Source organism: Bos javanicus, chromosome 5 (genome assembly GCF_032452875.1).
Source record: "Bos javanicus breed banteng chromosome 5, ARS-OSU_banteng_1.0, whole genome shotgun sequence".
Taxonomy (NCBI): domain Eukaryota; kingdom Metazoa; phylum Chordata; class Mammalia; order Artiodactyla; family Bovidae; genus Bos; species Bos javanicus.
In genome coordinates this window covers 24609284-24632783 of record NC_083872.1, presented here as the reverse complement: position 1 = coordinate 24632783, position 23500 = coordinate 24609284, and the positions used below count along the sequence as shown (strand labels likewise).

Sequence of the window (23500 nt, the reverse complement as noted above, 5' to 3'; positions counted from 1 at the left end):
TGGGTCATTTATTTTCTGGAGTTGAGCTGTAGGAGTTGCTTGTATATTTTGAGATTAGTTGTTTGTCGGTTGCTTCATTTGCTATTATTTTCTCCCATTCTGAAGGCTGTCTTTTCACCTTGCTAATAGTTTCCTTTGATGTGCAGAAGCTTTTAAGTTTAATTAGGTCCCATTTGTTTATTTTTGCTTTTATTTCAATATTCTGGGAGGTGGGTCATAGAGGATCCTGCTGTGTTGTATGTCAGAGAGTGTTTTGCCTATGTTCTCCTCTAGGAGTTTTATAGTTTCTGGTCTTACGTTGAGATCTTTAATCCATTTTGAGTTTATTTTTGTATATGGTGTTAGAAAGTGTTCTAGTTTCATTCTTTTACAAGTGGTTGACCAGATTTCCCAGCACCACTTGTTAAAGAGATTGTCTTTAATCCACTGTATATTCTTGCCTCCTTTGTCAAAGATAAGCTGTCCATATGTGCGTGGATTTATCTCTGGGCTTTCTATTTTGTTCCATTGATCTATATTTCTGTCTTTGTGCCAATACCATACTGTCTTGATAACTGTGGCTTTGTAGTAGAGCCTGAAGTCAGGTAGGTTGATTCCTCCAGTTCCATTCTTCTTTCTCAAGATCGCTTTGGCTATTCGAGGTTTTTTGTATTTCCATACAAATTGTGAAATTATTTGTTCTAGCTCTGTGAAGAATACTGTTGGTAGCTTGATAGGGATTGCATTGAATCTATAAATTGCTTTGGGTAGTATACCATTTTCACTATATTGATTCTTCCAATCCATGAACATGGTATATTTCTCCATCTATTAGTGTCCTCTTTGATTTCTTTCACCAGTGTTTTATAGTTTTCTATATATAGGTCTTTAGTTTTTTTAGGTAGATATATTCCTAAGTATTTTATTCTTTCCGTTGCAATGGTGAATGGAATTGTTTCTTAATTTCTCTTTCTGTTTTCTCATTATTAGTGTATAGGAATGCAAGGGATTTCTGTGTGTTGATTTTATATCCTGCAACTTTACTATAATCATTGATTAGTTCTAGTAATTTTCTGGTAGAGTCTTTAGGGTTTTCTATGTAGAGGATCATGTCATCTGCAAATAGTGAGAGTTTTACTTCTTCTTTTCCAATTTGGATTCCTTTTATTTCTTTTTCTGCTCTGATTGCTGTAGCCAAAACTTCCAAAACTATGTTGAATGGTAATGGTGAAAGTGGGCACCCTTGTCTTGTTCCTGACTTTAGAGGAAATGCTTTCAATTTTTCACCATTGAGGATAATATTTGCTGTGGGTTTGTCATATATAGCTTTTATTATGTTGAGGTATGTTCCTTCTATTCCTGCTTTCTGGAGAGTTTTTATCATAAATGGGTGTTGAATTTTGTCAAAGGCTTTTCTGCATCTATTGAGATAATCATATGGTTTTTGTTTTTCAATTTGTTAATGTGGTGTATTACATTGATTGATTTGCGGATATTGAAGAATCCTTGCATCCCTGGGATAAAGCCCACTTGGTCATGGTGTATGATCTTTTTAATGTGTTGTTGGATTCTGATTGCTAGAATTTTGTTTAGGATTTTTGCATCTATGTTCATCAGTGATATTGGCCTGTAGTTTTCTTTTTTGTGGCATCTTTGTCAGGTTTTGGTATTAGGGTGATGGTGGCCTCATAGAATGAGTTTGGAAGTTTACCTTCCTCTGCAATTTCTGGAAGAGTTTGAGCAGGATAGGTGTTAGCTCTTCTCTAAATTTTGGTAGAATTCAGCTGTGAAGCCGTCTGACCTGGGCTTTTGTTTGCTGGAAGGTTTTGATTACAGTTTCAATTTCGTGCTTGTGATGGGTCTGTTAAGGTTTTCTATTTCTTCCTGGTCGAGTTTTGAAAGTTGTACTTTTCTAAGAATTTGTCCATTTCTTCCTCGTTGTCCATTTTATTGGCATATAATTGTTGATAATAGTCTCTTATGATCCTTTGTATTTCTGTGTTGTCTGTTGTGATCTCTCCATTTTCGTTTCTAATTTTATTGATTTGATTTTCTCCCTTTGTTTCTTGATGAGTCTGGCTAATGGTTTGTCAATTTTATTTATCCTTTCAAAGAACCAGCTTTTGGCTTTGTTGATTTTTGCTATGGTCTCTTTTGTTTCTTTTGCATTTATTTCTGCTCTAATTTTTAAGATTTCTTTCCTTCTACTAACCTGGGGTTCTTCATTTCTTCCTTTTCTAGTTGCTTTAGTGTAGAGTTAGGTTATTTATTTGACTTTTTCTTGTTTCTTGAGGTGTGCCTGTATTGCTATGAACTTTCCCCTTAGGACTGCTTTACTGTGTCCCACAGGTTTTGGGTTGTTGTGTTTTCATTTTCATTTGTTTCTATGCAAATTTTGATTTCTTTTTGATTTCTTCTGTGATTTGTTGGTTATTCAGCAGCGTGTTGTTCAGCCTCCATATGTTGGAATTTTTAATAGTTTTCTCCTGTAATTGAGATCTAATCTTACTGCATTGTGGTCAGAGAAGATGCTTGGAATGATTTCTATTTTCTGAGTTTACCAAGGCTAGCTTTATGGCCCAGGATGTGATCTATCCTGGAGAAGGTTCCATGTGCGCTGAGAAAAGGTGAAATTCATTGTTTTGGGATGAAATGTCTATAGATATCAATTAGGTCTAACTGGTCTATTGTATCGTTTAAAGTTTGTGTTTCCTTGTTAATTTTCTGTTTAGTTGATCTATCCATAGGTGTGAGGGGGTATTAAAGTCTCCCACTATTATTGTGTTATTGTTAATTTCTCCTTTCATACTTGTTAGCATTTGTCTTACATACTGCGGTGCTCCCGTGTTGGGTGCATATATATTTATAATTGTTATATCTTCTTCTTGGATTGATCCTTTGATCATTATGTAGTGACCTTCTTTGTCTCTTTTCACAGCCTTTGTTTTAAAGTCTATTTTATCTGATATGAGTATTGCTACTCCTGCTTTCTTTGGTCCTATTTGCATGGAAAATCTTTTCCAGCCCTTCACTTTCAGTCTGTATGTGTCCCCTGTTTTGAGGTGGGTCTCCTGTAGACAACATATGTAGGGTCTTGTTTTGTATCCATTCAGCCAGTCTTTGTCTTTTGTTGGGGCATTCAACCTATTTACGTTTAAGGTAATTACTGATAAGTATGATCCGTTGCCATTTACTTTATTGTTTGGGGTTCAATTTATACACCATTTTGTGTTTCCTGTCTAGAGAATATCCTTTAGTATTTGTTGAGAGCTGGTTTGGTGGTGCAGAATTCTCTCAGCTTTTGCTTGTCTGAGAAGCTTTGATTTCTCCTTCATACTTGAATGAAATCCTTGCTGGGTACAATAATCTGGGCTGTAGGTTATTTTCTTTCATCATTTAAGTATGTCTTGCCATTCCTCCTGGCTTGAAGAGTTTCTATTGAAAGATCAGCTGTTATCCTTATGGAATTCCTTGTGTGTTATTTGTTGTTTTTCCCTTGCTGCTTTTAATATTTGTTCTTTGTGTTTGATCTTGTTAATTTGATTAATATGTGTCTTGGGTGTTTCGCCTTGGGTTTATCCTGTTTGGGATTCTCTGGGTTTCTTGGACTTGGTGATTATTTCCTTCCCCAGTTTAGGAAGTTTTCCACTATTATCTCTCAAGTATTTTCTCATGGTCTTTCTTTTTGTCTTCTTCTTCTGAACCCCTATGATTTGAATGTTGTAGCGTTTAATATTGTCCTGGAGGTCTCTGAGATTGTCTCATTTCTTTTAATTCGTTTTCTTTATCCTCTCTGATTCATTTATTTCTACCATTCTATCTTCTAATTCACTAATCCTATCTTCTGCCTCTGTTATTCTACTATTTGTTGCCTCCAGAGTGTTTTTAATTTCATTTATTGCATTATTCATTATATATTGACTCTTTTTTATTTCTTCTAGGTCCTTGTTAAACCTTTCTTGCATCTTCTCAATCCTTGTCTCCAAGCTATTTATCTGTGATTCCACTTTAATTTCAAGATTTTGGATCAATTTCACTATCATTATTCGGAATTCTTTATCAGGTAGATTCCCCATCTCTTCCTCTTTTGTTTGGTTTGGTGGGCATTTATCCTGTTCCTTTATCTGCTGGCTATTCCTCTGTCTCTTCATCTTGTTTAAATTGCTGAGTTTGGGTGTCCTTTCTGTATTCTGGCAGTTTGTGGAGTTCTCTTTATTGTGGCTTTTCCTCGCTGTGTGTGGGTTTGTACAGGTGGCTTGTCAAGGTTTCCTGGTTAGGGAAGCTCGTGTCGGTGTTCTGATGGGTGGAGCTGTATTTCTTCTCTTTGTTCAGTCGCTGTGGGGAGGAGGAGGATGCTGCAAACAAATAACACTGGCGTGCGCTCGCACTGCCTCAGCCACACTGGGTCTGCCCCGCTCACGGCGCGTGTAGCCTCCTGCCCACACTGCTCGGCTCTAGGTTGTTCCGCCGGGAACAATCCGAGGCTGGCCCTGGGTTGCATGTACCTCCCAGGTCCAAACCGCTCAGGTTCAGGCACTCGGGAGTCCTCAGAGGCGCAGACTCAGTTGGGCCTGCGTTTTGTGCTCTTCCCAGGTCCGAGCAGCTCAAGTGATGAGGTGTTTGGCGAGCGCCAATGCTGCGACTTATCGCCTCCCGCCACTCGGTTATCTGGGCGTAAAACCGCGCACCTTCTCAGGCAGATGTTAACCGTCCAGACCCCAAGAAGTTTTAGTTAGCAAAGAAGCCTGCTTACAGTTTTATAGATAATGTCTCTCTGGGGCTGCGATTGCCCCCTTCCGGCTCTAGCTGCCTGTCACCGGAGGGGGGAGGTCTGCAGCCGGCTATCTCTGTTCAATTCTTTGTTCCGTGCGCGGGCCTGGCGGTGTCTTAAGTTGGGGCTGGCTTTTCGCGTGGTAGATATCCCACAGTCTGGTTTGCTAGCCCAAATTATTTTGCTCAGATAGTGCTCAGGGTATTCAGGCCAGATTCTTACTCTAAGCGATGCAGCCCGCGCTGCGCCTCCCTGCCCAGCCCCCGCTTGCTAATGGCGCGTGCAGGCGTCTACGCTGCTTCTCCGCTGGGGGAGTTACCGTAGGACTAGCAATCTTCGAGTTTTAATTGTTTATTTATTTTTTCTTCCTGTTATGTTGCCCTCTGTGCTTCCAAAGCTCAGCACAGATTCGGCAGTGAGAAGGTTTCCTGGTGTTTGGAAACTTCTCTCTTTTTAAGACTCCCTTCCCGGGACGGAACTCCGTCCCTCCCTCTTTTGTCTCTTTTTTTGTCTTTTATATTTTTTCCTACCTCCTTTCGAAGAGTTGGATTGCTTTTCTGGGTGTCTGATGTCCTCTGCCGGCATTCAGAAGTTGTTTTGTGGAATTTACTCGACGTTTAAATGCTCTTTTGATGAATTTGTGGGGGAGAAAGTGTTCTCCCTGTCCTACTCCTCCGCCATCTTGGCTCCTCCCCAGTAAAGTTTTTGAAATATTTGGAGTATTGATGAATAAATCAGTGAACATTAGTCTTAGTTTTCAGAGATTAATATAAATACAAACTAGGTTTTGTTTTTTTTTCACCACCGATATTCATTAATCCATTCAAGAAATAATTGTTTCCTGTGCACTGGGCAGTAGTGAGTTTTCAGGAGCACATGGTGACCAAAGACCGTGCTCTTTTAAGAAGTTTGCATATATACTTACTTACTGAAATATGAGTTCTGTAAGAGTATAAAAGGGAGGAGCCTAAATTAATTTTGCTGAAACAGTAAATGTCAGCTTTATCTGATTGAAAATAAGTCTGCAGGATGTCCTGTGGTATACCAGATTATTATAATTTATTTTGCTTGCTCTTGAAAAAGATTGGCCACTGTATCCAACATGATAATCTTAGCTGCCAACATAGTTTTTCCGAATAGTAGCAATAATAATCAGTGATTGTCTTTACCTCATTTAATGGGATTTTGTTAATATTTTATCCATTCTTTGGTTTTGTGTTCTACCTAAGGTTTAGTTTTCCCATTCCTTTGATGTGCCATTTTTTCTATACTAAATATCTTTTTTGTTCATCTTTACTTGTCTGGTAAACCTGTATTGCCTGTTTTTAGGTATTTATATGTGTAAATTAATTTTCACTTGAGATTTTGAACTAATTATGGGGAGAGACATACTTCCTGGTAAATTTGTGTAATCTTTATGAAGTTTGACTCTGTGTGTTAGTCTGTTAATCTCTGAGAGCTTGAAATTGAGTTTTGTTGTTTCAAGTGATGGTTCTGCTTATATAATGATTACTGTGAAGTTAAGTATATTGCAGCATTTCTTTTAGTTGAATTTCACTGTTAGGATTAGGAGAGAGGCTTCAAAATTTGTCTAATTCCCGAATTTAATATTTGTGATTTTGTATTTAGAATTGTTTTTATTTCTCTATGTATTAGGTATTAACTCCACAAAAGTTGGAATTGTTACGAGCCCAAATACAACAAGAGCTGGAAACTCCAATGAGAGAACGTTTTAAGAATCTAGATGAAGTAAGTAATTTGTATTTATATTTTCATTAGACTGTGAAAGGCTTGATGAGAAAAGCATCATTTTCCTACTCAAAAGCCCTGCAGTGGCTTCCATTCTTACTCACAGTCCTTATAGTGCCCTTCAAGACTCCACAGGATAAGATCCTGTTCCTCCCTCCACATTAACCTTGTTGGTGTTTCTTTGTTACTCTAGAAGTGGTGCAATTCGAGACTTTGCCGTAGCTGTTACTCCTGCCGTATGTCTCTTGGTTAACTTTCTCATCTTCAAGGCAGCTGAAATATCACCTTCCCAGTGAGGCCTACTTTGACCTACTGCCTCCATTTAATATTGCAGCCTGCCTTTCCTATCACTCTTTAGATTTTTGGATGCCCATTTACCCTGCTCTACTTTTAATTTTTCTCTAATATTTATAATCTTCTAAATATGCTATATATTTATTTGTTTTAAATTTTTTCTCTTTACAACTGCTAGAATGTAAGTTGCATGAGAAGAGGAACCTTTATTTGTTTTGGTTGACTGTTATAGTCCGAATTCTTGAAACTCTTAGCATACAGCAGGTGCTCAATTAATATTTGTTGAATGAAAGAATGAAATTCAAGCAACCTCAGAAAAGTGAAAATTTATTAGTTTTTCTTCAAATTGAGATGTCTCCTCATATGCAATGTTAGTATAATTTGACTAATTGTTTGGTAAAGGAACAGGAAAAGATGAAAAATACTGACTATATTAGGTACTATGCTCGACATTTTATATATTGCATTATTTAATAAATATACTGAACCTTTTACATGCAAATGAATATTGTCCCCTTCACAATGGACCCTTTTGGAAAGTTGTAGTCTAGTGCTGTTGCCATTGAACAAAATAGTTGTGGAATCCTCTTTTCCTAATGATTTTCTGGCTTGATAAAGTCTTTTTTTGGATATCATCCTTGTTGGTAACCAAAGCATTACAGTTCAGTGGTAGTAAACTATTTTGGGGGCTCCAAAATCACTGCAAATGGTGACTGCAGCCATGAGATTAAAAGACGCTTACTCCTTGGAAGAAAAGTTATGACCAACCTAGACAGCATATTAAAAAGCAGAGACATTACTTTGCCAACAGAGGTCCATCTAGTTGAGGCTATGGTTTTTCCAATAGTTACGTATGGATATGATAGTTGGACTATAAAGAAAGAGTGCCAAAGAACTGATGCTTTTGAACTGTGGTGTTGGAGAAGACTCTTGAGAGTCTCTTGGACTGCAAGGAGATCCAACCAGTCCATCCTAAAGGAAATCTGTCCTGAATATTCATTGGAGGGACTGATGTTGAAACTGAAACTCCCTATACTTTGGACACCTGATACAAAGAACTGACTCATATGAAAAGACCCTAATGCTGGGAAAGATTGAAGGCAGGAGGAGAAGGTGCCGACAGAGGATGAGGTGGTTGGATGGCATCACTGACTCAATGGACATGAGTTTGAGTAAACTCTGGGAGTTGGTGATGGACAGGGACGCCTTTCGTGCTGCAGTCCATGGGGTTGCAAAGAGTCGGATACAACTGAGAGACTGAACTGAACTGAGTAGATTTAATTTTGGGATATAACAAAATCACTTAAACCTGAGTTAGATGATCAAGTTAAGTGAAAGGATTTTTTTTTTTTAACCAAAATATGTTCATAATAAAATCATGAAACCCATTTTCTTGGTCAATAAACTGGCTTAGAAATCTTTCAACTGAAGATTTACAGTGAGCTGAGTATTTTAGGAGGCATGCTTTCCTTATTAATTCCTTATTAATTTCTTGATACACGTTCAAATAGTGTCTCCTCCTTCTTGCTCTTTTGCCTAAGTTTTTATTGAGATTCAGAATGCTATCAACTTCTTAGTGTTAGGGAGCAGAATTGGATCATAGGTATTGCATGTGTTGTTGGTTAGTCAGGAGGGTTGAAGTTATACTTCAGACTGGTGTGTTGACTTGGACTTTCATTATAATGTTTGATTGAACCTTAGGTTATTATGCTAAGCATTCAGATAACCATTTATATACTTAGAATTCATCCTTTCTGACTTTTAAGATGGTATTTTATGTTATAGAATTAGTTATTATTATTATTTTTTAAAATTTGAATGTAATTGCTTAACAATATTGACTGTACTGCAGTGTGAATCAACTGTATGTATATACCCTCCTTTTTGAGCCTCCCTTCCACCCCCACCCCCCATTCCACCTCTTTAGGTTATCACAGAGCACTGAGCTGAGCTCCCTGTGGTGTATAGCAGCTTCGCACTAGGTAGCTATTTTGCACATGGTAGTGTAAATATTTCAGTGCTACTGTCTCATAGAATTAATTTTTAAAATCTATTTTGAAAGGTGTGCTACATTCTTAAATATTATTTTATTAAGCCAAGAAGTCAAAACTTCTGACATGCTACACATTTCTATTAGAATCAATGAGGAAATGAGATTAATGATAATTTGCTTTATTAATACCTTTTCAGGAGTGTGCTAATTCTGTTTGTAGCATTCTTGTCATGAGGAGTTTTCCAAATTTTGTTTATACTTCTGTTAAGCTTATTTTTTACTTTTAGAATGGATTTCAGTATAAAACAGTTTAAATTTTTTGCAAAAGTGATTTTTGAAGTAACTATACATTTCATTTTTAAATTTGTGATAAATTACAATCTTTTTAAATTTAGGAAGTGGAAAAGTATAGAGCTGAATATAATAAGCTTCGCTATGAACATACATTTCTCAAATCAGAATTTGAACACCAGAAAGAAGAATTTGCACGTATTTTAGAAGAAGAAAAAATAAAACACAAATCAGAGGTGAGTGACTGATTATTACTGGTTTAGTCATTATGCTACTAATGAATAAAACTTTATGATTATATATTTTTTGTGAATCCCAACTTAGAGCTGATTGCATAATTGTTTTATTGGCTAATAATTATATGGCTAATATTTGTCATTTTCATCTGCTCTATAGCAGCATTTTTCTTGTGAATGTTCTTTTTTGATGTTAATTTTTCTTCTTTCCCTCTTTCCTTTTGCCCCAGTTAATGAAGATGCATAGCCACAGAGACAGACTTCTCTTTGCAAATACAGTTTATCTGTATGATTGCTTGGTTAGATACTAGATACTGCTAGATCCCCCTCTACTTATTAAAATCAAATCAAATTCAGGAGAGCTCTGGCTGTCAGCCCGTGTGCCTTATTTCCACTGATAAAAATAAGGAGTTTATACCTTAGGGAGTGCCCATCACCCTGAACATTGTGCCCCTCACCATCACTGTGTTCTTCCTGACATCTACAACCGTAACAATGCCTGTAGTCTACAGCCGTATTCTGTGTCTGTTGAATTAGGCGGCCTCTGTGCTCATTTTGTGGTTTGTCTCCTAAATTTTCCAAAAATGAAATTTGTGTTTCTTATTCCTCATGTTATTTTTAGGTGATTTTTCAGGATGGAAAGATAAATAACAGTTTTCTGTTACGCTATGTTATTGCTATGTTCCCTGCTGGCTCAGATGGGAAAGAACTGGCCTGCAATGCAGGAGACCCAGGTTCAAACCCTGCGTAGGGAAGATCCCCTGGAGAAGGAAATGACAACCCACACCAGTAGTCTTGCCTGGAGAATTCCATGGACAGAGGAGCCTGGCAGGCTACAGTCCGTGGGGTCACAAAGAGCAGGACACAACTGAGCAACTAACACACTTTGATTCAAATAAGAAATCTAATGCTAGTTGAATTTATAAAAAAAAAAAAAATGCTGTCTGTAGTTACGGGGAGTGTTCTGTGTACAAACACATCTTCATCATATGTTTATTGCATTGTCTTTAATTGGAATAAAGAGCTAAAATATACTCTCCTTCCTTTAACATTTACTAGTTAGATCAAACTGATTTCTTTTTATCAGTGAGTAAATTGCTCCATGATTATTTGAAATGTAAGAAGTTGAATGAACCTCAGATCATTTGAGTCCATTAAGAATTTGGTACTGAAAAAACTAAAAATAATTATAAGTCTTTTTCATTAAAAAATTATTTATGGCCTTTTTTTTTTTTAAACATTTGATCTCACTTCTATTATGGTCAGTGAAATGGGGCAGGAGTGTCTTATTTTGTCCATTTTAAATGGAAACACTGAAGCACAAGATAAGGGACTTGCCCAGAGTTTCACAGAAACTCATTAGCTAAGTTAAGTGAACTCTGGTACCCCAGCTCCCAGCCCAGAGTTTTAAATTTGAAATTACTAATGATTCGAGGTTGCCATGTTAATTAGGGGCCATCTACCACTGTAATGTTGTAGAGAAATGAGTTGATTTCTATTATATAAGATTTTGAATCTATAATAATGATAGATTTAAGGGAACTACATATAAAATTTTTCCTCTGGGAAAAGGAATGATAAAAATTTCAAATTTAAAATGTAGATTTATTATGTTGAAGAGTAACTACTGAGATTAAAGATAATGGTGCCTTATTTTATACTTTGCTTTTAAAATCTAATGTTGGTTGATGTTTATCTGGTAATGATTATTTGTGCTCTCTTAGTTTTATCTTTTTTTTTTTTTTTAAAGAATGAAACGTGCATCTGAAATCTGATGGCTATTCTATTTTTCATCCATGAAAGGCCAAATGATAATCATTAAAAATTTTAAGATGCCAGTGGCATCATTAATTTTCTAATTGGAATGTCTTATGACGTTCTTAGAAATCTGGAGATAAATGGCTAGCTGTATGCCATGATTAGTAAAATCTGGAAAAGTAAAACTTTCTAATAAGGCCGAAGTTCTCTCCTTTCTACTTCCCAGTTGATTATGCAGGAGCAGTATTAATTAGTGGATAATTGGTGTCTGCTTTCATTCCATCACTTATCTTTACACTCCAGTTTCTCTATACAATTAAAGTAAAAACTAGTGAGATGATGTGGATCGCAAAACAGCAGTAAAACTTCAAAGTAAGGCCTACCCTTGCCATCTATCAATTTTACAATTTTAACTGGTATAAAATACATTATCTTGGTGTATTAAAAATAATTGGATTTTCTTGCATTAATTAAGGACTCACACAATAGTTGTACATTTTCACTTCTACAGATGAAAGAAGTTTTGATTCATATGGTAATACTTGAGGAAAATTTTGTTATTAGTGTTTTCCTGAGGAGCATGCTAGGAATTCACATTTTCCTTGTGATATTTTAAATTTTAAAAATTACATGAAGAAGATATCTTATGAAAAAAGATACGCCGTAATTTCTTAGTGCATTTGACTGTAAGCACATATTAAGTCTGGGGTTTTATGCAAATGAAATTCTGAAGTTGCATGCATTCTTATTTGGAAGTGGTACTACTGTGTTTTCATTTTATTAGGACTCTGATTTTATATTATTCTGCAAATAGTAATGAAGGGCAGTACAGAGAGTTTTAGGTTCAGGTGATTGTAATGTAGGCTGAATGAGTGAAAGAGTAATCCAGTGAAGAAGTATTAAGATCTTGAGAGAGGGCAGTGAACATTGCACCATATGAAAAACTGATAGAATACATAATGACAGCTCTCTGAGGCTATTCCATCATGTGTCCCAAACTGGCTGTACTCTACCTTGGATTATGTAGGGATCATGAGAAGCCAAAGTTCTATGACAAAAAGGAGAACTTTTCTGGGTCTCTGTTACCACATGCTGTTTTCCTTATAGCACTGGTAGCAGGAGAACTGATCATGCCCTCCTTGTTTGGGTCCTTACGCTGACATGTACATAATCACGTTGGTAGACATCATGAAATCTCTCAGAACACTTTTGTTCTGGTGGGTTCTAAAGTTCTATCTGAAGCGCTGCTTTAGGTCCAGGTGTTTCCTTTATTTAAAATATTCCAAATTCTCTAACTTACACCCTTCTCAGATTACTCTGAACTACATTATAATAGACAAAAGTGAGGGGACTGGATGCCACAATCTTCGTTTTTCGAATGTTGATTTTTAAACCAGCTTTTTCACTCTCCTTGTTCACCCTCATCAAAAGCCTCTTTAGTTCCTCTTCTCTTTCTTCCATAAGGGTGGTGTCATCTGCATATCTGAGGTTATTGATATTTCTCCCAGCTATCTTGATTCCAGCTTGAGCTTTATCCAGCTGGGCATTTCTCATGATGTACTCTGCATATAAGCAGGGTGACAATATACAGCCTTGATATATTCCTTTCCCAATTTGGAACCAGTCCATTGTTCCACGGAGAAGGAAATGGCAACCCATTCCAGTATTCTTGCCTGGAGAATCCTGTGGACAGAGGAGCCTGGTGGGCTGCTGTCTATGGGGTCGGACAGAGTTGTACATGACTCAAGTGACTTAGCATGCATGCATGCATTGGAGAAGGAAATGGCAACCCACTCCAGTGTTCTTGCCTGGAGAATCCCAGGGACGGGGGAGCCTGGTGGGCTGCCGTCTGTGGGGTCACACAGAGTCGGACATGACTGAGGGATTTAGCAGCAGCAGCAGCAGCCATTGTTCCATGTTAGGTTCTAACTGTTGCTTCTTGATCGCACTTCTTAGATTCATTTATAGCGATGTGAGCAATCAGTTGTCTCTTGGGCCTTTTTGGCCCAGGCTGCAGAGCATTACTTTAAGTCCTTTTGGCTTAAAGTGAGCCTTCTAAGCTCATCCTGGCTAAAACAACCCCTGGTGGTGTTTATAGCTGTCGTTTTTAACTTTCTTTCTCTCTCTTTTTTAAACAACTGAATTTTTTTTTTTTTTTTGAGTTAAATTATCTAAAGAAACCCCATGTATAAAAAGAGGAGCTGGTATGGTTAACAACAAAGTTTTGTTAGTAGGGGATAGGGAGTTGGAGAGATCAGTGAAGGGAAAGAATGAGTTTTACTCTGATTACTTGGACCCTCATTCCTGGAGATGAGAGACCTCTGAAGTGCCTTAGAGGTTAAGAAGCAGCTTGAAATCTCCTGATGCTGAGGTGCTTGGGATCCAGTCGCAATGGTTGGCATGAATAAAACCATTGGTCTTTCTGTTCAACAAGTTCCCTGGTGATTTGTCATTACCCTGGGATAGTGATTTTCAGTTCTTTCTTGCATCTGAGAATTAAGAACTAGGCCATCACTACAACTGGGGCTTTAATAAACTCTCAGCTATCATTAAAACTCTCATCAGTCACATTTGTAGTTAGTAATATGGACAAGCAGCTTTTTTTAATAAATTAAGTTGCTTTGGACTAGATGATTTTATTAGTGTAGATATAGCCAAAGAATTACTGTCAGATGAGGAAAAGCTTAGGAGTAATGAGCATATTGATCTTGCATAAGTCCCTATAATGTTCTGATGAATTTTAAAAATACTTGACATATTTTAAATTATTCTGTAGTATTATTTTTAATTTTGAACTTTAGCCAGCATCTGATGAAGCCCTGTGCCAAACACCATGAGGAGATGGAGGGAGAAAAATAGGACAGGATCCTTGCCCTCACATTTCAGTCATGCCAAGTACAGGATGAAGAACGTGACATTTTAGGATTTTTTTTTTCCTTTCCTTTTTCATTCACCACCTGAACTTTTTTGTTTCATATTGTGCAATTTCAAATTTTAATTTGCTGACTTGTAAAGCATGTTTATGACTGAAAATTTGATAATTTAAGGTTGTATGTTTTCTTTCAAATTATTATTAGATTGCAAGATTGGAGGAAGATAAAGAACTCCTTAACCAATTGCACAGTGTTGATCCCACAAGAGAGAGCAACCGAATGGAGCAACTTGTTCGAGCAAAAGCCCATTTGCATCAGAAATTAAAAAGTTTAGAAGCTGAAATAGCAGAATTAAGAGCTGAAAAAGAGAATTCTAGTGCTCAGGCAGAAAATGTCCAAAGAATTCAGGTGCGGCAGTTGGCTGAGATGCAGGCTACAGTCAGATCCCTGGAGGTAAGATTTTAATTGCTTCCCGGTAGACTATGGCATCCTTTTTCTTTTTCTATTTGAAGTGCAGTTGACAGACCTTTGATTTTTAGAGCATAAATATGTGCTCACCACTTTAATGCTGACGCATTTGTGGAATCCCAAGAGTAGATATACTTTCTGTAAAGAAGAAAGCTCTTGATTGAAGCAATAGCTATGCTACCACATTTACAAAGGGATTGTTTATTCTTTGGGAGTCATGTCACCTAGCTGAACTGTTTTAACTCTTATAATGCCACAGAGTAGAATATTCAAAAATTTTTTTTAAAAATTGAGTTTCTGAAGACTAAAATCATCTCAAACCAGAAAGAGCAATTTCTTTCTAGTTATTCCCTTACGCTGTGATTTAAGATCTTAAAATCATAAATCCTGTTTCAACAGAAATACTGCGTTTATGTCTTATGACAGCTTCATGCCAGAGTAACAAAATTCAGCTTGGCTGCTAATGCATATAAAGCCTTTACTGAAGTATTCCTAAGTTCATTAGGGAAAGAAAAGAGCTGTCAGAGCTACATTGGTACTCTTAGGTATTCTCCTATGACGTTCTTGGTTTCCATTGTTGGAAAGGAAAAACTTTTACTTTATCCTCTTAGGTTCAGTGTTTGAGGATTGTGAGTTAAACTGACAACAGACAGATTAGCAAGAGAAAAGACAGATGTTTATTCATGTGTATAAACAGAAGTTCACAGAAAAATGTGACTCAGAGACAATTGTAATTTGGGGCTTATACACCATTTTATGGAGAAGGCAATGGCAAGCCACTGCAGTACTCTTGCCTGGAAAATCCCATGGATGGAGGAGCCTGGTGGGCTGCCGTCTATGGGGTCGCACAGAGTCGGACGCAACTGACGCGACTTAGCAGCAGCAGCACCACCATTTAATGAGGAAAAGAGATGGGGAGAAAGGACAATTATAGGAAAACAAATGACTTTTAGGAAAGATAAATGGGCCCTTAGGAAAACAAATGGGAGATGTGACAATTTTGTGATGATGTTTGTGTAGGTGATTTCTTATCCTGGTGGTGGTGTCTCCTGTGATAGAAATTGATCTTCCCTAGTTGTGAAACCCTTGGGGAAGGGAATTCTAACACTTAAGTTCTTTTTAGAGGCTCTGCTTTTAGACAGATAAGAGGAGTTCAAGGAAAAAGTTTTTCCTGTGTCTTCTGATTCTCAGAAGACTTCAGCTCAAAGTAATTTTTATGTCACAGTGGCAAATTCTGGACCCCTTTATCATTTTATTTAGATAATGCTTAGTGTCTTACATGAAGCCAATATACTAGTTTCATAGTTTTTAAAAATTTATTTATTTTGAGCAATCTGAAATGTTTTGTTTTCAGAATGTTTCAAAATAGTTGTGAAGTGATTTGAACTGGAGGGAAATTAGTGTGCACGTAGTTTTTATTTAAAATCCGATATCCAAATCCGAAGTAGCGAGTTTTTTCCAGGCTGCCAGCTGGTAAAAGAAGTATAGTAGTATGTTTTGAAGAGTAGAAGTCACCTTTTTGTTTTCCGGATGAAGCGCCTGGCAGTATTTAGCGGATTCCTGAACTAAAGTTGTCATTGGACAGTATCATTGGACCTTAGACACGAGGCAGTTCAGAATGAAGTGTTTATGTTGCTATCCTTCCATCCTTAACGTATCTCCTCGGTGACAGAGTAAGTGGGATGACTGTGATTTGAGTGTGGTATGTGATCTCTGTGTGAAACTTTGTGTTGAGGTTGTTTAGTGATTATTTTTAGGACAAGTTGAATAATGACACAGGGTGGGAAGTTTATTTGTGATGTTTTCAAAAAAGCCTATGTTTTTATTATTTGTCAGATGAAAATAAGTAAGTGGTAGTAGCATGCCTTTCTCTGTTGGGTTTTTTGTTTTTTGTTTTTTTTGGCTCTCATTGTGCCTGGAGAGTATCATTTTATATGTGAGGAAAATAAGTTTTTGAGTTATTTTTAATGTACTCCTTATATTTAAGATATATAGGAAATGAGATGTTATAGAACTGAAGCTTATCCTTTAATTGCAAAATGTTTTCATGTTAGCTATTTTGAATAGAAATATTTTTAAAAAGTATTTATTTTTCCCTTTCTAATTAAAGAGTACTATGAATATTACCATCCAGGAATTTTCTTGACAACTTCATTAAGAATTTTTATTATGTGATGAGGTCAGGAACTAAGCTCCAGATTAGTGAGGATTTTAAAATTTTCATCTCTTGGGGTTTTTTTTTTTCCTTAATCTCCATTGATTTTAGGTTTTCAGTTCTCACTTTTTTTTTATTTTATTTTATTTTTAAACTTTACAATATTGTATTAGTTTTGCCAAATATCGAAATGAATCCGCCACAGGTATACCCGCGTTCCCCATCCTGAACCCTCCTCCCTCCTCCCTCCCCTACCCTCCCTCTGGGTCGTCCCAGTGCACCAGCCCCAAGCATCCAGTACCGTGCATCGAACCTGGACTGGCGACTCGTTTCATACATGATATTATACATGTTTCAATGCTATTCTCCCAAATCTCCCCACCCTCTCCCTCTCCCACAGAGTCCATAAGACTGTTCTAAACGTCAGTGTCTCTTTTGCTGTCTCGTACACAGGGTTATTGTTACCATCTTTTTAAATTCCATATATATGCGTTAGTATACTGTATTGGTGTTTTTCTTTCTGGCTTACTTCACTCTGTATAATAGGTTCCAGTTTCATCCATCTCATTAGAACTGATTCAAATGTATTCTTTTTAATGGCTGAGTAATACTCCATTGTGTATATGTACCACTGCTTTCTTATCCATTCATCTGCTGATGGACATCTAGGTTGCTTCCATGTCCTGGCTATTATAAACAGTGCTGCGATGAACATTGGGGTACACGTGTCTCTTTCCCTTCTGGTTTCCTCAGTGTGTATGCCCAGCAGTGGGATTGCTGGATCATAAGGCAGTTCTATTTCCAGTTTTTTAAGGAATCTCCACACTGTTCTCCATAGTGGCTGTACTAGTTTGCATTCCCACCAACAGTGTAAGAGGGTTCCCTTTTCTCCACACCCTCTCCAGCATTTATTGCTTGTAGACTTTTGGATTGCAGCCATTCTGACTGGCGTGAAATGGTACCTCATAGTGGTTTTGATTTGCATTTCTCTGATAATGAGTGATGTTGAGCATCTTTTCATGTGTTTGTTAGCCATCTGTATGTCTTGTTTGGAGAATACCACAAATGAGCCCTCCTGTCTACCTGGTTATACATTTTTTCATATCTTCTATGTACTTATAATCCCACAGAATGCTTATTTGAATTATGTTCACAATAATAGTAAATAGGTATCAAATGTGTGTTTAGGTACGCATTCTCTGAGAGAAGTATATGGGTTTTAGCTTGGTGTGGGGGCTGTTGAAAAGTAAGTTGTCTAGGTAACTTTCTTGCATATTTCCTGGAACAGATCTTTCATTTGAATTCTTCTAATTGCTTTGATAAAACTTGTTACTTTGTATATGTTAATGTTGAGGTTTTGGATAATTGGAGGTAGTATGATTATTACATTTATTTAATTAGTGCTTATTTTTATATAATTGTGAAAAATTAGCAAATTTTAAAATATTTTGTTTTAATAAAAGGCTGAAAAACAGTCAGCTAAACTACAGGCTGAACGCTTGGAAAAAGAGCTACAATCAAGCAATGAACAAAACACTGCGTTAACTAGTAAATTGCATAAAGCCGAACGGGAAGTCAATACATTGGTCAGTAAAGTAAGTTGTCCTCAGTATCTGCTTTATTCTTTAAAATGCTTGAGACTGTATAATGACAAAGGAATTTTGTGTTTAAGTAGCTTACTTTTCTATGTTGAAGTCTCTTTTTTGGTCTTATTCTACCTTCTAAATACATGTCGAATTTGACCGTTCTAACTGCCTTTTATTGTGACCATTCTAGTCTAGTTTTTAGATTAGCCTCCTGACTTGGTCTCTTCACTCTACCCTGTCAGAGCTTTGTGTGATCTGGCCTCTGCAGTCTTTCCCCAGTCCTCATAGTCCGTTTTCCCTCCTGTTCACTTTGCTCTAGCCTCACTGGTCTTCTCACTCTTCTTTGATCAGGCTTCTACCTCAGGGCCTTTGTGCTTGCCTACCTTGCATGATCTTCCCTCACATATGTATATTGCTTCTTCCTCACCTATTTCTGATGTTGCCTTATCAGAGAGGACTTTTGTTTCTTCACTTAGTGAAATACCATCTTCCCTCTTCCTCCACCTTACTCTCTGTCTTTTTTATCTGCTTTATTTTCCTTTATATGTCTTAACGCCATGTGATAAATTTGTTTATTTTTGTCTTTTATATCCCTTTTCCTTCAATCAAATATAAGCTCCAGGAGAACCAGGATGTTGCTTCTGTTACTGTTAGATCTTAACTCCTGGAACAGTGCTGGCACACAGTAGACACTCAATTAATATTTGTTAAATGACTGAATCAGCAGCATTATCTGCATTTTTTTAAAGAATATAGTGGTTTGAGCATCTTTAATATACAGTATTCTCAGAAATTTAGATGTTTTTTCCTCCCTCAAAGGCAGTATATATATGCTATGCTATGCTAAGTCACTTTAGTCGTGTCCGACTCTGTGCAACCCCATAGACAGCAGCCACCAGGCTCCCCCGTCCCTGAGATTCTCCAGGCAAGAACCTTGGAGTGGGTTGCCATTTCCTTCTCCAACGCATGGAAGTGAAAAGTGAAAGTGAAGTCGCTCAATCGTATCCGACTCCTAGTGACCCCATGGACTGCAGCCTACCAGGCTCCTCCGTGCATGGGATTTTCCAGGCTCCAGTAACCAGAAGTAGGATACCAATGATGAAAGTACTTTATAGAATACTGTAGTGAATATCAGCACTGGGGGGAGTCCGACATTCAAATTACATTTCTTCCCCTTACTAGCTGTGTGATCTTGGGCAATTTACTTTCTCTATGAAGACTTTAGCATTTTCTTTTATGAAAGAAGACTAATACTTTATAGAGTGTGGCAGAGATTAAATGAGATATTCTGCACTTAGATATAAAGCACTTAGCATAAGACTAATATATAATCACCTGAATATACCTATATTAGTAGTACTTGGGGCAGCTCTAAGAACTTGAAAATAAAACTGATTTCTGTCAATGAGATCATGTATTATATTTCTATTAGAGTAATGTAAAATCATCTTAAAAAAAGTTTCTAGACCATAGGGAACTTACCATAGTCTGGTAGAAATATGTGGACTTATCTAGAGAAGTAATGTATTCATCATAAATTCCTTGTCCAGAGTCAAACAGTGTTTATGACAGAAGAAAGAGATAGTTTTAGTTGGCAGAGTGTGAGTATTCTGGTCCCACTGAAGAGATTATTCTTACTGTGGAAAGGAATACCTCAATCTGTTTTAAGTTGTGGCTATGAAATAATCAATTCCTCCCATTCCTTTGGTTCTGATTGCATTATCCTAAGCAGCTTTCTCTGAAATTTTTGGTACAGGGAGAGAATGCACTGGTCCTTCAGGGTTAGAATATTCTAGTTTCCATTACAGTTTTTTTTTCATGATTAATAAACTGACTTTCTGGTTTTATAGATCACTTTTTGTAAACTTCAGTAGTGTGAACTTTGTAAACTTTAGTAATCTCTCTCTGACCTTGAGAGTTGTCTTTAAGTGTAGTGACAAAATTGGATTTCTGTGTCTGAAAGGCCAAAGCCATAATATTAGATATATTAGATGCCATCCTTGGAAGATCGTCTACCCAGTTTTTTCTGTGGCAAATACATATATTTTCCACTTTCAGACTGTATGTTTATTAACATACATTGCTAAGAGTTGCCTGTTTTGTTAAAGGCACATTTGCATTATTTTGCATATAAATGGTCTATTAGAAACCACCCATCAACTTTAGACAAATCAAGTTTTCATTTGAGATCTTGCATTATAAAAATATTTTGTTGGAAGGATAAATTTTAAAATAATGTTTCAAGCATTGTCACAGTTTTCTTTGCAACTTGAAATTTTCATCAACATTTTGTAGTTCTCACAAATGATTGCTTGCAATGCAAAGGAACACCTGGGGTGTTTTTGTCTAAATTATTCAGATTTGTAAATGTTTGTTAGGTTTTGAACAGTTATGTCACGTAACTATCAATGTCTTGGATTAAAAAGTATTACCAAAAAAAAAGTATTACCAAAGATGGCCTAAAAATAATGACCTTAAACATATTTTATATTCAGTTAGATAAATTCTTCTGTTACCTCTTGAGGTGTTTGAGCTTTAGGACTCCAATAAAATGTATAGTTTTAAGGAAGTCATCCCACAGAGTTATCCTTATTATGTAAGTTAATAAGGTCATTCCATCTCTGACCTTTGAAAAAGATCAGAGTTTGAATACTGTCTCTTTGGAATTTACTTGAAGAGCTTCTTGAGTAATACATTTTTTCAACTATATTTGAATTTCTTGCTTACGCATATTGTTTTCTTGTGTGTGTTTGTGTAATTTAACAGATTCTGAACCCTTATAAAATGCCTATTCTTGCTACTTTGTTATACTTCTTAAAGTTTTATTAATACTAGCTAATATTCTCTGAATATTAATACTTCTCTTGTGTCAGAAGCATGAAGCAAATTCACAAAGACTAGAATCTACATGGAAAACACATTGTGGAAAAAACAAACAGGGTAGCTTGGCCCTGGGAAGTTAAGAAGACTGTAAATCTTTTCAAATTATGTGCGACATTTTAACTTGTACATTTTATTTAAGAAAAGATTCCTGGTTTTCCTAGAGTTTTTGGTGTTTGAGTACAAAAGTTAAAAACTAGGAATCTAGAGGCAGAAAGAAACTATTATACCCATTTGGGATTTGGTTCATATTACTCATAGAAAGTACTTTTATTTGTCATAACTCAGTAATTAATATTCATACAAGTTTTTCCATTTTTAATAAAATAATTCCTTTTAATATCTTTTAGGAAGTTAATTAACTGTTAGTATAAGTGCAGTCATTTTACGATTTTAGAAATATGGCACTAAAGGAAAACAAACTCATCAGGGTCCTTAGATAAATTTGAATGCCTGTTGCTTGGGCATATACCACTAGTTTAATAATAGTAGTAGTCTGAGGATAACTTCATGTCTGATGTTGAAACTGAAATTCCAATACTTTGGCCACCTGATGCAAAGAGTTGACTCATTTGGAAAGACCCTGATACTGGGAAAGATGGAGGGCAGGAGGAGAAGGGGATGACAGAGGATGAGATGGCTGGATGGCATTGTTGCAGGAAGGGGGATCCCTTCCAGGGCCTGAAACTGGGCTCTTGTCTAACACTCTGAAAAGAATTCTCCGAGGAGATACGTGCTGACAAAGCAAGAGATTTTATTGGGAAGGGCACCCGGGTAGAGAGCCGTAGGGTCTCTACTACTGTTTTCTCTCCAGGAAAACAGCTCTGCCCCGCGTGGCTCGCAGGGTTTTATGGTGATGGGATTAGTTTTCGGTGATCTTTGGCCAATCACTCTCATTTAGTCTTTCCTGGTGGCGCACGCATCGCTCAGCCAAGATGGATGCTAGCGAGAGGGATTCTGGGAAGTGGCCGGACTCCGGTGTCTCCTTTCGACCTTTCGCGAACTCTTCCGATTGGTGGTGACTTTTTAGTTCCCTATTCCTTATCAGGATCTCCTGTCATAAAACAACTCATGCAAATGGTTACTATGGTGCCTGGCCAGGGTGAGCGTTTCAATCAGTCTGCTTCCCCTAACAGCATCACTGACTCAATGGACATGGGTTTGGGTGGACTCCGGGAGTTGGTCATGGGACAGGGAGGCCTGGCGTGCTGTGGTTCATGGGGTTGCAAAGAGTCGGACATGACTGAGCGACTGAACTGTTTATTTAGTTTCATTGATTATAAATTTAATTGAAAAATATTTTCTCATTTCAGTAAATCTGAATGAATTAAAAATAATTTTATATATTTTGTAGTTCTCATTGAAATGAAAGATTCTGCAAAATAACATGGCTCTGATTTTCTACCTCATCTATAAAGCAGCTACAGTGTGGTTTGCTAATGAACTGTATGTCATTCTTAACCTTCTGCAGTTAGTGTATAATAGCAGGTTATGATTACATTTGTCATACATTATAGCTGTATTTAAATTTTAAAGCATTTATGAATTCTATCATGAAATTATAAAAACTCAATCTATAGCAAGTTTGAATTTTAAAATGAATATAATTTTTTAGCTGCTCTGAAAGCATTTAGAGCTTTGTAAATATTGTTCTTTGAGACTTGCTTTCATAGAAAGAACTTCAGGAAGATTTAAAAATGCAAATCTCATGTCAGCACAAGGTATTCATTTTGTGTAGTACCATTTGCAAATCTGTGGGTTAATTTGGAGGGTTATGTCTTAGTGTGATCTTAGGAGTACAAAGGCAGCACAGTACTTTCTTAATTTGTTTCTTTTCAAAGTGATTTTGCACGAAACCCTGTTACAGTTCCAAGACCTTTCATAGACGGAGTCTTTTCCAGTAAGATACTTCTGTTTCTCATCTTTGTCCTCTTTGGCTCTGGGACCTCTTCCTGATTTATTTCAAACTCCCTTCTCTAGTTTTTATAGACTTTTATTGCACTCAAGTAACCTATCCTTTATGCTTCTATTACCACCGTCTTATATTTTACATATTTGCCTTTCTATAGTTGTGATTTTTCTCCTCTTATTTAATAGTTTTATACAATAGTATAATATGTGAGAATGCAGACTTATCTAACCTTTATGTCTATATGGTTAAATCCTCAATATAGTACTGTACCTAATTTTGGAAAACACCTCACCAAAGGGCAGGGATATGGAAACTTAGAGAGTAGTGCAGATGATTAGAGAGACAAAACTTTCTTCTTTGCTGCTGTATCCCCAGGCTTCTCAGACACTGCTTGGGCACATAATAGGCGCTCAAGAAATATTTATTGAATAAACAAAGCAATACTACTTATGAACTATAATCATTCAGCTTTCAAAAGGAATGTCTCAGAGAAAAAGCTGTGTTGGTTAACTGTATAGAAAATATTAGTTACATTGACCTTGGGTCTTTAAAAGA

The 23500-nt window shown here is 36.8% G+C and overlaps 1 protein-coding gene across 4 annotated transcripts in view; it reads left to right on the top strand.

Moving 5' to 3' along the window:
* The window catches only part of CEP83 (centrosomal protein 83), a 168223-nt gene that overhangs the window by 88222 nt on the left and 56501 nt on the right, over positions 1 to 23500 (top strand). For all 4 annotated transcript variants that reach the window (XR_009736336.1, XR_009736337.1, XR_009736335.1 and 1 more), the window contains exons 4-7: positions 6407 to 6499; positions 9182 to 9313; positions 14149 to 14397; positions 18031 to 18162. Coding sequence is in view for 1 of the 4 variants with exons in the window: in XM_061415754.1 (XP_061271738.1) it covers positions 6407 to 6499; positions 9182 to 9313; positions 14149 to 14397; positions 18031 to 18162 (606 nt within the window). In the remaining 3 variants the exon portion in view is untranslated. The remainder of the gene's footprint in view (positions 1 to 6406; positions 6500 to 9181; positions 9314 to 14148; positions 14398 to 18030; positions 18163 to 23500) is intronic.